The sequence below is a fragment of the Sinohyriopsis cumingii genome, chromosome 6, assembly GCF_028554795.1.
Source record: "Sinohyriopsis cumingii isolate HCF-2022 chromosome 6, ASM2855479v2, whole genome shotgun sequence".
Lineage (NCBI taxonomy): Eukaryota > Metazoa > Mollusca > Bivalvia > Unionida > Unionidae > Sinohyriopsis > Sinohyriopsis cumingii.
Genome location: NC_142966.1, coordinates 161,978,409 through 161,996,358, shown reverse-complemented (window position 1 = coordinate 161,996,358; position 17,950 = coordinate 161,978,409). Strand labels below are relative to the sequence as shown.

Here is a 17,950-nt window from a genome sequence, read left to right as displayed (position 1 = left end):
GATGTGCAATGTTAATTTATAGTTATCTATGAACAAACACTTATCTCTACACATAAAAAAAGCAAGTAAACACTTATTAACAAAAAGAACATAAAATAAGTCCTTGCAGGCAAACAAACAAGGGACATGGGACTAACTTCTCGTAAAATTGAGGGGATTTGAGTCCCTGAATGCAAGAATCAGAAAATGAGATAAATTAATATACACTTCAAATCACTGTAATGCCAAATTTCAAGACGAGCAATCATGCTCAATAGTGGAGTTCTTTTCCTGGTTCATATTTTATATTTTTTAAAGAAATACTTGTATTAACATATATATTCAATTATTGATTGATATCTAGAGCTGAAAGAACCTGTCCAATTTTTAAATTATCGAGAGCCTCCTAATTTCTTTTACCAATAAAGCTTGATTTTCATACATAACAAATTCATCAAAGCATCAGCAATTATGAAAACATTTTGAGCAAAGTTTCCGGTAATGTGCTGCATGCCAGTAAATTGCACCACTTGCCTTGTATCGATAGGCATTGATACTTTATTAATATCTTTAACAAGAGCTTCTAGTGGTTGAACTTAACCATGCATAGAAAGATGTCTTAAAATGTAACACAAGCAAGGCTAAATTCACTTTTATGTAAAATAATTGTCAAATTTGCCCCACTCGGTCATGCAACGAAATTCTGGATACTTTTCAGGTGATCCTTCCAGGTCTCGTTGCATATCATGAGGTCATCACTGCAAGCATCACATACATATATCAAATATGCTACCATGGTCATTAAACGCTGGAGTGTCGAGGTAGATGTTTTCATAGCAAATGGCGTCTTTGTATAATGATAGATTTAAATGGAGATATGAAAGGTCGAAATTTGTTTTGCTTTAACCGTATGTGGCATATACTAGAACCCTTTTGAAGTCATCTATTCATGTTATTAAAATGAATCTGTTTTGGTAACACTTTTCATTTGTTTGCAGTAATAATAATAAATAATAATGAGGCCTTTGTATAGCGCCTAATCTTTAGAAGCTCCAAGCGCTTTACAACATTAGACAACACCAATAACATAAACAAATATATATAAATTATATAATTCCAAAATACAAACAGCATGAAATTAGAAAATATAACAGGATGCTGAAAATATTTAAGGTAGCAAACGTTAATAGGTCTGTACGTTTGTTCTTGCAGTCGAAATAGGTGAGTTTTAAGAGCACTCTTGGATGGAATCACTGTGTATTTGTGTTTAAGTTCAGTGGACAATTCGTTCCACGTTGCAGGGCGTTGCTATGCAAAAGAACGTATCCTGAATGCCAAATGCGTGATGGAGACGGTGAAGTAATATATCATAGTCTATTGTGTCAAATGCTGCAGATAAATCAAGGAGGATGACAACTGTAATATTTTCGCTATCAAAAGCAAGGATAACTTAATCAAGGGTCAATGTGCAGACTGTACAATGCTAGAAAACTGCTTGAATTGAGATGATATACATGTTGGGATAGAACAACGTTTTCTATGATTGTATTTATACGAATGGGTGATTAGAAGCTGGGCCGTAGTTCTTTAAATCGTTATGTTCGGGTGTTGGTTTCTTCAGCAGAGGCTTTACAATAGCAGTTTTTACAAATGATGGCAATTTCGCGGATGAGAGAGAGGTATTAATAACACCAGGCAATATTGGATCTAAGCCTCTCAGTTTTACGGCTGTCTCTTTTAGCAGTACAACTCTGGTCCGTAACTCTACTAAACCACGGAGAACACTTTTGAATTGCTTCTATGTCCTGTTTGTCGGGCAAGGAACGCAAGCGGTTATCTAGTTATTCTGCTGTAGGAGGTAAGCAAGTTGTTAGGTTCGCTTGGATGTCATGCATTAGTTTGGTTCTATTTGTCATACAAATATTTCTCTTAGTAGCAAATAAACGAGGAGGATTAGTTACTGATACGTGAAGATGGCATATAATGCAGATGTGATCTGATGCAAGTTCGTGTGATACCAGGGATGACCGAATAATATTATCATCGGGTCCAATAAGAATCCACTCTGAAATGTGACCATGTTTATGGGTTGGTTAGTTAACGGACTGTTTGAGGTTCAAAACATTAATGGAATCTAGTAGTTTTGATGTGTACTGGTTTCAAGGACAGTCAAAGTGAAAGCTTAAATCTCCAAGAATGATCAGGTTGCCACCTGTCGAACTTCTATATTCCAGGAGATTCGAAAACTGCTCCAAAACGGCGATTGGGATAGCTTGTTTTTTCTTCTAGGAGGAAGGTGGTAGTGGGCAAAAAATTGGATGACATTTGTTCCAGTGTGACTGTGGTTTGGATTAGCTTAAATGATGATTGGTAGAAGTTGAAGGTTGTGGTGTGGTTAAGACGTTTGAACATGGAGTCCTTTGTGATGACAGCAATTCCACCTAAGCGAGAGTGGGGGGGGGGGGTGGCGACTTGATGGATTAACCGTTGGGTGTTAAATCCGCGCGCATGGACTCATCGCTTGATGTTTTCAGCCATGTTTCTGTCAGGAAAAAGACGTAGATATTCTGATCGTTGATAAAATTAACAATGTATGTGCGCTGTTCCGGTTGTCCTACTGATTGGGCATTGAATAATGCAATACACAGTGGTATATCTCTAATGGTTGACACAAAGGTTGACAATTTAATACGGAGTTGAATTAGGTTATTACATTTCTGTGAGTGCAAATACGGAAGGTATTGCTAGTTTTAGCATAAGAATACACGATGAACTCTTGACTGTTGCCTGGTTCAACAAATCATTCTACATCAAATAATCAATTTGCGTTTTCAAGGTACTCATAGTAACATAAAAGCTTTTTAATTCATTCTTTCATGTGGCTGTTGGTATGAAAATTTCTGTTCGAGATTCTCCATTATTTCCAACTTTCCAGGACTGGTCAACAATAGTCACTACAACCCTGTTGCACGCCATCATTTTAAGCTTCATTGTGAAATCAAGTACAAAAAAGTCACTGAATGATTAACAGGACTGTCTCTATCAGCATACTCCTTTAATAGTTTGATACGGAAGATTTTATTCCGGTTTATCACTCCGATGAGTAATAATGATATCTTCTTTTTAACTTTGTAAAGAATATTTTGAGGTATGTGCAATAGAATCTAATCTGTATCATTATGATGTAAGTTCTTGTCTTTTTAGTTTGTTATATTTTAATTTCATTTTTGTTTTGGTAGATTTAAGATCGTTTCTTGTTTTTTCACAAGCCTCTAATCATTTTCATTTGACGTCAAAGACATAATCAAGAATATTAATCTCTGAATCGTCTGTCGAAAGAAGTTTGTCTTTTAAGAACTTTAATGGTTCCAGACAGTATGTCCAAACAGTGGTTTAAAATGAATAAAACATGAGATTGTCAATAGTAACACGTTGTGTAGTATTTAGAATCATCACTTTTCATTAACGGCTAATAAAATGATTCACAATCTTATGTCTTATTGATTCATATATGACCAGAAAAGAACATGTCAAGGGCTAAATTAAGAATTTCGTCTCTGTACAACTTAGGATAAAAACGTTGAAAGCCCATTGACCACTCATCACCAGCGAGTACCTCAGAATGTCCTCATTTTCCCATAAAGACCCCGTTTCTTTAAAAACACAAAACCTTGGTGGCTTCAGTTTTGTAAAAAGGCCTCCGAAACAAATAGAAAATAGTAGGATCGTATACCTGTTCGATAACAAGTGCCCTTTATGACCCAGATTACATGTGAGAGAACGAGTATTACAAAAGGATTAATGTGATCAATATCGTTTGATTGATCAGTACTATGAGCAAAGGTGACCTCATCGAAAGACTCAACAAATATATGTCAACCAAAGAATACGTTCCTAATTAATTTCATTCTCAAGAGCTTTGTTGCCACAACTCTAGTAATTAGCCAAGCAGGGTATAAATCAAAGATTATATTTTCAATAGGATCGTCTTCTGATTCAAAAAAGCCTTGTTAGTTACAAATGGCTTAACCGCAACCATATATCCAGCTAGGCCATTGCCTAGGAATAAATAAAAACCCTCAATGAGCAAATAATTAACCTGCTCCGAAGGTGACAGATAATGAGACTATGTTTGATGACAAAGTTATAATATGGATTGGAATTTGAATAAAGCTGCACTCTCCATCTTGAATAAGAACTTTGTCAGAATAAGCCTACTTCTCCGATACAAGCAATGTATCTGAGAATAAAAGGCTGTGATGAGCTCTATGTGTCACTTCCTTTTTTAATAGGGATATGATTGGCGGAATCAGCCATACGTTCTATATAACATATCGACACGTAATGGTTCGTAATAATCCATAATAAAATCAGACTGGGATTTGTTGGATTCAACAAATCAATTGTTTCCAATACGTGACCTCTTAGAACTAATGGATTTGAAATAGTGATGTCATTATGCTGATGTAGATGCACATCGTTCTTTTCCCCTAGCAAACTAGTCATGGGTTGGTATTTTTGTGCCGCAGGTATCAACTCGTATACCGTTTTTATACTACCCATGATTCTAACGGCAGTGAAATATAAACTTTAGGAACCTCTCCCGTGGCCTAGTGGTTTGAGAGTCCGCCTTGGATGCGGGAGGTCCAGGGTTCGATCCCCGGCCGAGTCATACAAGAGACATACAAAAATGGTACTAACAGCTGCCTCGCTTGGCCTTCAGCATTAAGAGGCTGGTGTTAGGACTGGTCAGCCTGGTGTCAGGATAATGTGACTGGGTGGGACATCATGCTACATGAATGCGGCATGATGCCCCAGTGCTAGACATCACTATAAACTGCCACATTGGAGACATCGTAGCAATAGGACTGAAAAACTGTTTAAGCTTCGTTAAAAATCAAAATCTCATTACAAACCACATAAACGTTACGAGTTTTGCCAATACGTACACTTTGCAGTAACAAAGACAACTGCTGTCTTGGCCATTTCAAATAATCAGCCATTTAATAACTTCAGGAAAATATTGATCTAATTATTTTTAATGCGAATCCTCATCTATTATTTTTAGGTAACATCAAAACCACAACATTCGTGAGGGAAGTGTATTTTACTCACCCGTTATGATTCTTTTAATCTAAATTGCATTTCCATGTCTACCTTTTCTGTGTCTCTCTGTGTTCACATCTCTCTTTCTTTTGTATCTGTATTTACATTTCCCTCATCCTCCTTTTCCTTTTTTCTTTTCTGGACAAGTATTTGCATTTTCATTTTGTTCCCCTCTTTCTTAGATCTTTTTGTATCTTTTATTTAAATTGCAATTACATTTTATTCATATTAAAATTTACGAATTAAACTCAAAGTATTTGCTTCAAAAATTAGTTTCGTCACCAAATACTGGACCAAAATGGTTCTAATTTCCTTCGTTAACAGGGACAGTTTTATGTCCAAAAATGAAAGCGACTTGCAAGCTCCAAGAACTCCTTTTTACTTAAACACTCCAATTATTTCAGGAAAACGAAATTCTCAATCCCTGACTACATTGTGAACGCTTGTTGGTTGTTCTATGTAAATTAAAAGACCATGGGAATTTTTTTTTCTTGCAAACAAATTTTATCATTAATATTATTACTGAAGATAGTAGACAGCTACTTAAACGCCTATTTATCGATCATATGCTATCAACAGGCATTAATATATAATTCATGCCTGTTACTAAAACTACTTTACAATATAATATCTTCTTTATGCATAATCATTACGATTGATAGTCATGAACAACATTTTTTTAAATTACAGATATACATATGAAAACATTCATTTCGCGTTTACAAATTCCATAACGTCTGTGCATGTTCTTAAAATAGTTTTACTGTTTCCTCTGAATATCTGTGTAATCTATACGTCTTTGAGCTTATGGAGTAATATTGTTGTCCGAGACGACAAACTACGCCTTGTATATTGAAAATCTTTTTACGTTGCGATCGATGCTAAAATGGTATATTAAAAGAGACTAGAAACAAAAAATTTCCTTTTATGTATGTAATTATCTACAAATTTTAATTGGATTGTGATGTTTATAAATGAAATATCGTAGGCGGGGTAGTGATTATATTCGCGGAAGATACCAGGATTCTGTAAATTGCCAAGTTTTTCCCGAACTTTGATGAGACGACAGATCACGTGGTCCCATGACGCAATACTAGCCAGTCCTCAAATACAAACATATAAATGGCGAGCGAGACAGGTAGGATGAGACCAGATTTGGGTTTCTCATTCAAAAGTTGCATATGCTTCCGAGTTATGCTCATAACTATATTAGCTGAGTTGTGTGTTTATAATGTGTTCAAGACCTGAGAGCAGAACAGTACAACAGTAAGAAGGTGCTCATATTTCATGTTTTGGAATTTAAAAAATGCAATGTAATTTTTAAGTAAATACCTTTACATCATGTGCTGTGCAAAAATGTGATAAGGATTAAGTGATGGTGCCCAATATAAAAATTGCAAATTTACCACAATGCAATAAATTCATTTAAGAAGGATGAGGTTCAATCGTAATATATGTAAATGGAATATTCATTACCTACCTCCAACACGCACACACACACACACACACACACACACACACACCACCGAAGGTATGGTATCTTGAAAATATACACCCAACACTGAAACGCTGAGAGATAATACTGAATTATGGGCGAAAAGGCTGAAACGGGGACAGACTTGTGTGTGAAACAAATCCATTACCTTGCAGGTGTTAAAGGCATTGAGAACGGTTGTCATCGGTCGAAACCTAAGCATTAGTTTTTCACACACACACAAAACCCACAAATAAATCTGCAGTCAGTGCTTAAAGAAATTATTTAGAACCAGGCCCAGCGCTGGTGACTTAAATAAACTCACTAGCCCTGACTGAAATTATACAAGCCCGGACAGTTCATACCTGTCAACTCTCAAGCCGGGAGAAAAACCTCCCTATTTTGGGGATATTTCCACACCTACCTCCAGATCTCGTACTATCTCCCGAGTTTTCGCAGAGAACTCCCTATTATGTCTGCCAATTTTCATTTCTCAGAAGAAGAAACAAACATACATAAATAGATAAAACGTATACAATCCACAGATGCCATGTTCTATTTTATCACTTGCGAATATTGTAGTAACGAAATAATAAATATCAAACGAGTTTTTTTCTTCAGTAAATAGAATGTTAAGATTAAACATTATTCAGGTAAATTTCAGATTTTGTAAAACACTACAACATAATTGTAGTAATAAAAACATTAAAAAAATGTCACCAATTAGCTTAAATCCCATGAATGATCACTGTGAATGTTGACAACATTTTTCTGCAACCAAAATCAATCTCCATTTCCACCAAAGAAACTCGGCCAGTTAACGCCTGACATTCCTCTGCCGTATATGTAAAGTTTAATTACCATGATTAAATTAAAAGAAGGAATACAAGAAAATGTGCCACGCAATATATGTGACCCCAAAAAACTGATTCAGAATAAATATTTTATTCAGTAAACAGTGTTACACGCCTTAAGATTTAAACCTAAAGAAATAAGGTTGGATTTAAATGTGGGAAAAGCAGATTTTAACTGTTAAAATGAAATCCTAGGCATCGTAAGTTATAATAAAATAGGGCATGCCAATCAATGCTGATGTTTACATATACATATTGTAGAACATGGTTCATTTGAGGTATGTCAGAAGGGCAGCCCTTTTCACAAGATAAATAAATTGATAATGATTAACTGGTAATTAGTCACACTACCCTTATGCTTGTGTACTCAAGTCTAACCTTTAGCTATTATACAGTTTAGCCACAGCTGACCAGACTAAGATACAAGGGTCTTGTTCTGGGGGATAATAAGGCCTTATCAGAGGGAGCAATGGGGCGTCCCATAGGCGCTCGCACATCGGGGCTAGGGGTGGAGTCAATAGTAGCCTCCCCCCAAATTCTATTGTCAGCCAGTTAAATTGAAAGTTTGATTTTATAACTGACCTCTTTTATTTTAGTCGCTACTATTTAACCATCCCAAGGGATAGTTTTATATCAGTTCCAATCATTACAGATTGCCGTTTATACACACTACGTGTAACAGGCATAGACTGACATTTTCTTGTTAATTTTTAATTTTTGTTTAAGATTACTGAAAATTGTGTTTTCTTGAAACATAACCGTGTCAGTGGTTTAGAATTTTATTTTTAGCAAAGCTTTCAGTTGATTAAAATCAGATCTCAATTTCACATAGGACAGAGGTGATTTGATTTCGATTGTGCCATGTTAAGGTATGTATGTCAACATCTTGAAAATACATTTACTCAATTCATCAGCGCGATCCAAGTTTCCTCATGCAAACAGTTTTATTCCGACAAACCCGACGGGCACCTAACTTTGAATAGAGGATGGGTCCGAACCAAAATCAGAGGGGCCCCGGATGTAGGGCTTTCAGATTTGTAGCACTGCTGGTGTAGATACACAGTTTGTTTATTGACTGTTGCATTTTGTGGTCACTTACTAGGCCTTCTGACGAGTGTTCGTAACTGACACGTTTAACACTTTTCCCAGGATTTAAAATAACCAATAGTATGAATGGAACAGTGACAACCTTTAGTCTAGGCCTAGCATTTGCATATCCTAGAGCTGACATTTTTTCAGGATCGTTCTCGTAACATTCCTTTAGAAATTTAATGATCACAGAGTGCTGTATGTTGTTGCTTTGAAATCGACTCGCTTGTAATAATGTATCCATACTTTCTTTATGCCTTTATCTTTGGAAAAGAATACAAAATGTTGTCCACGAGCTTTTCTTAATGTGCTAAGAAAGAAACGCGAAACGGCTTTGTCTTTTACTCTGGCAACTCCCAGTTCGGATGCTGGATTCGCTACTATGACGTCAAACACCGAAAGTAACCGAATAGGCGCGGAAATTTTGCATACGAGGTTACGGAAATTCAGCTCCTAGATGATATGCCAATATTTAAATATTGACATTACGGTCGCAGATGATACTTCAGAATCAGGTTTTCTCCTATATTTTTTATTATTATTCTGTATTTCATTGATTTCTGGTCTCCTTTAAGTCGTCACACTCACACCACTGCTTAAACAATATGGAGTTTCAGTTTGTTTTTTTATATTATTTGCGTATTTATCTATTATCCATGCTTCACTCTTTATTGAAATTCATTGATGATGTAGTTGAAGAAGAGGACGATGGTTGTTGGTAATGATGATGGCGCTGATGATGGCTGTGGTGGTCATGGTGATGATTATTGATGATGAAGGTGGTCATGCTTTGACGATGGTGACGGATGATGGCCTTGGTTATTGGCGTGTTGGATCTGATGATTATGGGACGTAAAAAACTTAATTGTAGTGGTATATTTTGTGGGATGAAGTTCCTTAATTCAATCTAAACTTTATATTTTAAAGTAAAATAGGAAATAAAGAAATAAAACATGTGACTGTCTTGAACAATGTGCTTTTTTACAAACAGATAAATAAACTTATTTTGTTTCATTGGTATCTTAACGTAAATGCAAGAAATGGTTTGCGCACATCTTGAAAGTATGAAGGAATACATCGTAACGATGAGAACACGAGAAAAGGCAGACAAAAATATAACTGGTTCGACAGATCATATACAGACAAATAGCATACAAATAACCTTTACCCAATAACGGTGACTGTCATAATCTTGAGATCAAGCTTATTTACTTCCATACTAGAATGGTCCCAAGCCTACCGGATATTTGCCACAGTAGAAGTACAACAAGAAGTAAACAAGTTATCAAGGAAATTGAACAAAAAATATCAAAAGAAATAATTGTTGTTGTAGGACATAAATGCAAATAAAAAACGAATGGAAAGAAATACAATCAAAACTGAATCAATCAATACAAATGAACCAATCCTTTACCACTGTATTCCTACCAAACTAAAAAAAGCAAATAATTTCCTCCGGTGACGTGAACTAGTCGCCTACTGGACATTTGATGCCGCTGGTTTATCCGAGTCACAAAGACAGCCATCTCATCGCTAGGTTTTGCGAAACAAAATATAGCAGAAAAGAGGATCATGACTCAGTTTGAAAACAGAACGTGTATTTAAAGCACTGCATTTTCATTCCTGGTTGCCATGTTTTTAAAAATAAAGATACCACAACTTTATTATTGAGATAATTGTAAATGTTAATAAATTTAACACTTGCATATTTATTAAGTTTAAAGCTTAATTGTGTATATTTTTACTAAAGGATGAAAATTTATTTTCAAAATGAAACAATAAAGTAATAATGCTATATGAAATGTCTCCAACCAATAATATATGGATTTCTTCGTGTATTTAATCTAGTTAGAATTATTTCATTACTGTCGGACTGTAAAGACTGAATTCAGACAACTTATGGCGAAGACAAACTCAAAAGATCATTTGGGGCTACACTATCTCAAATGTCAGGCTATCGGTCTATCGAGCTTCTTGCATTCAGAGAGTCCCGGAGTCAACACTTAGAGAAAGCGTGTTTGTGATTTGGATTTTTAAAGTAGCTTTAAAAAAATATCAGTCAAATTGCTACTATCTCTGCAGTGTGGCAGTTTATAGTGATGTCTAGCACTGGGGCATCATGCCACAGACACGTAGCATGATGTCCCACTCAGTCATATTATCCTGACACCAGGCCAACCAGTCCTGACACTAACATCTTAAAGCTGAGCGCCAAACGAGGTAGTTGTTAGTACCATTTCCGTAAGTGTTTGGTATGACTCGGCCGGGGTTCTAACCCACGACCTCCCACTTCCGAGGCGGACGGTCTAACCACTAACACAGAATATCATTAGATGGGACAAATAGTCCTGACAAACTTTGCTTAGTTATATCAAGCATATTGCTTACATTGGTTAAGATGATTTTAAGAGCAATATCTTCTATGGATATTTAAAGTGATTTCCTGATCTGACAACGAAAAATGCCCAGAAGATAACCATCTTTTGAGCGAAACTGCAATCAAAGATGGAACTGGTAAGTATTAAGTGAACAGGACTAGGTTGTGAGAGAAAGTGGGCTCAAAGGCACCCAATTTAGAATATCAAACTTCGACGAAACCTGCCTTAATTCGTACCATACAACACTTAATTTTCCACGTGTAAATGACAACAGACAAAAGGCCATGCCATCTTCCCGGTCGGCAAATAATACCATTATTTCGATTGTAGTATGATTCTATTGTCTTAAACTAAGTAACAGAAAATAATAAAAACCAGCAAGTTTTGTAAGATTCACCAAATATGTTTTCCTGGGATACAAAATAAAATTTAAAAATAACTATGATGTATCTCTAATCCAAATGTATAAATATTCAACTGTATTCCAAATAAATTCAATTATTGAACGCGATTGATGTGTCCGTAATCCCGAACGTGGTAATGTACTAATGGCCTGAATTGTGATTATGTGCTAAGTGTTTAAATGTATTCAAAATTGTTCTTGTCTGAAAACAATACATTCCCAATTAATGTTACACTTTGTATTGTCAGTGAATAATATTTTAACTAATAGTTCCGTCCAAATGAAATACTGAACCCAACAAGACTAATTCTACCTCAGATGTTAAATACAAGATTATGTAAAAAATCTAATTCGCAAACGTTGAGTCCAAAACTCATTTCTAAAAAATTCAATGTTGTAAGAAAATACAATAAAGGACATGGGAATCATCAGGTAAAACAGGTTCTTTCCTATAGGAATCTTAATATACTAGAACCAGACCCAAACAGACAAGTTTACATTTATTGATAATGACTCGAATATTTATCCCGCAACTTTAGATATATATTAACTAGGCATTTTTTGTTTGTAAAGTAAGAACGACCTAAATGTCCCTAGTCAGGTAAACAGTGAACTTGACAAGGTCAAGTCCAACATGCAATAATATATCAAAATTTTATGGGATATCACCTAATTTCGTTTCATATTGTTTCATGATACGAGATCGAGTACGTTTAAGGATCCTGCTGAATACGCCGGTAAGATGATACAACCAGGTTCTTCAGACTCTATTATCTTTGAGAGCTACAGTATGGATCGTCTTTCTTAACATGAGTCCATCACTGAAAGCAAAGATAAGCCTCGGACGTAAATACTGTTTGATGAGCGTAAATCTCATTTGTCACTGACACTAACACACTGGAATAGAAAGACGAATGCAATTATTTGCTTGCCTCCTCTGCACACAAGTCATACCAACTAGCCTAAATTGTTGGCATTTCTCGCCACTTTAAGTGCCATTACTACAATGAATACTTTCGTATCGATACAAATCCAGGTGTAACCATAACAAGATACGACGTCGTATAAATGACAGCAAAATCGAATTTTTAGGCACTTTATCTTAAATATATTTGATTAGCATTCCGTATATCGTTTATCCACCTGATCAATTGCTAGTTCATTTCTGCATAGCTGATAGCACCATTTATAACCCACTTTGGTTAGAAAGACGAAATAGTCTCAGATTGTCTCATCACTCTAACTGGTATGACGTCTTTACTCAGATGTAGGTGATAAATCCACCCGATGTAAAAGATCGCGCTTGCTACCAGCCCGAACCGAAACAAAAATTCTCAGTCTTTTCAAGTTGTTGGTAACGGAAGTTCCATTGATAGGTTCGAAGCCTAACAAATATAAAAGTAGTTCATAGTTCAAAAAGTCAAAGCAAATGATGCGTTCTACCGTTTTATATGACAGTAAATCCGTTAAACAAGGCAGACAATTCCAATCTGCTACACATGCAAAAAAAAGAAAAAAAAAAGAAAGAGGGTCTAAGAAAAAGAGAAAGAACATAGAGGCAACAGCTGCATGGCCCGATAAAGATATAATAACTGAAACATGAGGGACAAACAGACCAATCAATATATGCACCTGGGCTCCTAACTGATAACGACATCAGCTCCATAGCAGCTAATTACAATGTATGTACGAGCAATGTTCCACCCTGAGAAATTTAGTTGTTGCCATTACCTAACCTTTTGGTAAGTGGAGGAAATGAAAATTGTGCACCTACTGGACTCACCTGATTTATTGCTCAAAACTGCGAACTATAGAAAAATGGCCTATTTAAGAGTTCGTGCTGTCTCCTGGATGAAAAATTTATATAACAACACTTGTTTTGTCCTTTACACCTGTTCCTGTGTTCATATAATTAATATTACAATTCACCAGTTTAGAAGTTATGTGGAAATAATGACATTATATTTGTTTCACAGTTTCTTCATGATATTAGTCTTCTGAGCCACCGCATACATAGTTGGTCTTTTACTGCAATATTGTATTAACCTCCCTCTAAAACTGATGACTGTAAACTTGCATTATGCTAAGCAGAAAATAAACTTAAGCGTTTTCATAACTAACAATATAGTGTTAGCTAGTTGAGAAATTATCCTCAGCAATCAACAACAACAAATATGTGATATGACAAGTATATTTGTGAACCATTTAGAACAGTTGAATTTGTTAGTCTAACGAGATTATGAAATGCAGGTCTACTAAATTGTGCACTTTGAAGAAAGCAAATTGTTTGTGAATCCACACTATTACACTTTGTTTAAATTTCTGTTCAATTTGACTTTCGCTTTCGAAACATTAAAGAATCCAACCCTCCAAAGCCAAGACACATAAAACAATATATGCCCTTTTCTTAATTTCCCTTTGAAACCTATGTTCTCATTTCTATTCGAATCTTGCTCAATATTTGAACTTTTGTTACATGAATCTCTAAAATCGAAAGTATTCTGTTTTTCTCTTGTTATAATAATGATCATATTATGTACTACGCTAAGATTTCTTGGTCCGTCCATTATTACTACCATAGCCAAAGTAAGAAGCCATCCATCCAATATCCGTCACAAACATATAAAATTGCAAATCAAAATTATTAACGAAATCACTAACTGTATGTTTTTCAGAAATTATTTACTGAGGTCTAAAAAGCTATGGTGTAGAAATAATTGAATTACTTTGTCAAATATGCTTGAAACAAAGCAGAGTTTCAACTAGTTAGTTATCCATTTCATTAGATCGATATCAACAAATATGTCAAATAACATTTATATTATAACATTGAACTTTACGAATATGTAAGATGAGCACATAAATGTTCAAAAATTGTCCTGTGTACTGTCATTAGATAAACAGAGATTAACAGACCATGCATACTACCTCTTAAAAGATCATAAAATAGATCACAAATCCGTCAATGTGATGGATAGATCTTACAATACAGAAAAACGTGCATCTAATGAATACGCTCAGATGGGTTTAGTTTTCGTTTGCATATTAAATTGTGTTATATGAATAAGAATCAGAAAGGGATATTATTGTTTGCGTACTTGTAGGAAATAGCTGTACAATTCTGGCATTTTCATGGGGTAGAACATTGAGAGACATATAATACAATAATGTTCTTCCAACATTCATCGTATTTGTAACCTTTAAACATTACAAAAGGGTGACTTTACTTTAGACTACTGCAGTCTCTTGAATATTATGCCTTTGTAATTCTGCAGTAGAATACGATGAATTGTGTGTTCTGTACAATTCTTTTTCATATAGTGATTATCTCGTTTCTCCTCCAATTATATAAACATATCCTAAATGGTGACTCAGTATTTTACTTTCATGGCGTATAATGTCAAATATTTTGAAAAAATGAAATGTTTTAAATATTTAATGTAATTATCGGATATAAAATCTGATTATATGGCTAAACATGTGTACTGTCACGTCTGATAATAAGATTATACACCATCTTTCTCATCTAGATATAGAGATGTTGGGAATGTCGTAAGGCAGAAAGAACATCGCTTTCTAACGAGGCTCACTATTCATAAGCAGATCTTTGAAACAGTTAAGAAGAATGTCACAAACATAGTTCATGCCGCAAATTTAGTCCACTTTAGTACTAAATTCACCGAATGTTTCAGATGCAGAGATCTCTACTTGGATAAGAACAAGCTAATGTTATGGAATATATATACATCAATTTTTCCGACCCTTCATCGCTGTGATGTTCCAGACCTCCTTGCGAGTTTATTCCGTTACAAAGTTCAATTGATTACAAAAGGCTTGATGGAATGATCTCAATTTATTCGTAGTCACCATATAGTAGTGTAAAGAATTTCACTATTGTTACACATGTCTCTCGTCTCGACCCCATTTGATTCATTCTATACATTAAGCCGCTCTCAGGTGTATTAAATCAAAATCTGTTTTCTCTCACCTATAGTACGCTGATAGCTCTCAAATATCAAAATCTACATACCCAACATATGTTGACGCTACCATCCAATGAGTAGAGAGCTGCATTTCCGATATGCGGTCATGGATGACACGTAACAAACTTCTGATAAATGATCATGTGACTGAAACTATCCTGATCGGCACGATGGATTTTCTTATTCACATTCTTTATCTCAAACAATAAGTATTGGCAATACCAGACTAATATTCACATAGAAAATACGAAACTTAGGTGTCACTCTCGACGCTACTCACTCATTAAAATAACATTTGCAACACTACAAACGTGGAACTCAGAAGTATCAGCTCCGATCGCAATTTTCTTTCGATTGATGCCACTAAAACGCCCGTGTGTTTCTTAGCACTTTCAAGGCTGCACTATTGTAATTCAATTTTATCTGGTTCGTCTTAGTATCTACTACAGAAACTTAAAAAGATTCAAACCACGGCTACACGGATAAACCTTTGGGTAAGAATAACTTATCACAATTCCACCCTTACTCTTATGCTTAAAATGACTACAGGAAGTTCCATAATCGAATACAAAATCTATACACTAGCCAGATTTCATTGACTTACTCCAATGCAACATACCCATCAGACCTCGCCCATGTGTACATCCTATCAAGAATGAATAGACTGTAAATGAAAGTCTTGCTTAAATTGTGAACACCAACTTATCATATATCTATAACATATTTGAGTTATAAGATCAAGATGAGGAAATATGTTAAACTGACAGACATTTAAAACAGATGACGCTTTAGGATTTACAAATTTCAAACAAGATAAAAGACTGAGGACATAATAATAGTGTTGCTTTGGTAACATTTGATATGTCTTGATTCGAAAGTATAAACGATTACACTATAGTATTTGATAGCCAATGCAAATGCACATCTCAAGGTTTAACTCTACTAAAAATGGATATGTCGAGGCTTTTTTAATATAAGGGAGGGGGATTCGGTGTACAACATGATGAAACAAAAAATTATTTCTCGGTTGCTGTGTAATTGTTTGATTTAATAAGAAATTACATTTTTGACTGAAAGTTAGCTAGCTTTGTCGTTTCGCAGGGATATGCAAGCTTTACAATTGCATTACCTGTTGATTTTCTGCTGAAGTCCACATGACCTCGTTCGCAAACAGAATTGCGTGGTGTTGGCCGAGGTTTTCTTGATATTTTGAACTATACATATACTATTCTATGTTCACCCACATTCACTAAACGAAACAATTAGTATTCTTTTCAAGAACTTGAGTACTTCTTAATTGTATATAAAATATGATTAGGCTAAAATTGATCTAATTCTTTCTGTAAAAGAAAAGGTTTTTCCTTCAGAACATCAACATGTTGAGATAAGCTACTGTAAAAAAAATGTTTATCACTAGTTAAGTTCTGAATTATCATTATCGTCCAGATTAAAAAGATGTATATGGTGTAGGTTTATTTTATTTAGATAAGAGGGATCCAGAAATGGTCTCGTTGCTGCATTGAACAAAGACTTGTACTTTCGGAATATCATCGCAAATAGAAATGAGACTTAAACGTTTGCTTTTATGTGTTCCAGTACTGAAACATGTCGCTATGGTCCAGATTATAATTTTATATATGGTATTTTGACCTTGGGATTTTCTTAAATAGTAGTGGTCCAGAAATGGTCTTAGATATACAAGATTTTAAATGTTTCTTTACAAGTGTTTAACAGGTCCAACACTAGCACATCCTTCTTACGTATATTAGTCTAAGTTACTTATTGATGTCACGCGCTTGTTTATCAAAGTACCAGTATCATATATAGCTTTTGGTGGCACTTACGTTTGCACTGAAAATATTACGTACCTCTTTTGCAATTGTCACCCTGCCATCCAGTCTGGCATCCATAGACACAGTGTCCATCCAATGTAGAGCAACTGCTATTGCCATATAAACAATTACCACATGTTTCGTTGCAGTTATAACTGTATTTTCCTGTGTCACAGACTGATGAAAGAAACAAATGTTAATTATGCCATTTTTGCAGTCTCAACCATGAATTAAATGATTATTTGGTATTAAAAATAGAAACAGAAAAATCTGACAGAGAGCACACCAAGAAATGAACAATAAGTCCAAAAGAATGTAATAGTCACGTGTATTTGATAACTTATTTCACCAGACTTGCTGGTGTTGATTATTGTAGACACTGGCATGTTTGAAGTCATTCAGATTTATAATCGGTCCTCATGATTCCTTCATTCCGAGAATGTACAGCTTTGTATATGGACAATATGTTTAATAATGCAAATTATACATATCAGATCTAGCTGCTGATCGTGTATAAGCATTTTATAACAGGTTACAATTACAGTCCATGATTGAATGTACATCACTGGGCATCAGGTTTGGATGGATTTGGATAAATGTATAGAGATTAATGTTGAAATCAAAATATAAATGATTATAAATTGTGTAAACATTAGAAATTGCGCTCCATAACAACAAGTTTTAAAATGACATTTCTGGAAACCTTAATTATTCAAAAGCTTAATTGTGTGTTCATTCCGTCACCAAATCCTCTGGATAATGTAATAGGTGAATTAAATGAGTTCATTTCACTTGTATATGACAGTCAAATGTGCACAAAGCTCAAAGAGACATTATGCAAGGCACAGTCTC

The 17,950-nt window shown here is 35.0% G+C and overlaps 1 protein-coding gene across 2 annotated transcripts in view; it reads right to left on the bottom strand.

Moving 5' to 3' along the window:
* The window catches only part of LOC149798412 (receptor-type tyrosine-protein phosphatase alpha-like), a 93,300-nt gene that overhangs the window by 21,966 nt on the left and 53,384 nt on the right, over positions 1–17,950 (bottom strand). For both annotated transcript variants that reach the window (XM_089963611.1, XM_089963612.1), the window contains exon 6: positions 17,135–17,275. In XM_089963611.1, coding sequence (XP_089819737.1) covers positions 17,135–17,275 — 141 coding nt within the window. The remainder of the gene's footprint in view (positions 1–17,134; positions 17,276–17,950) is intronic.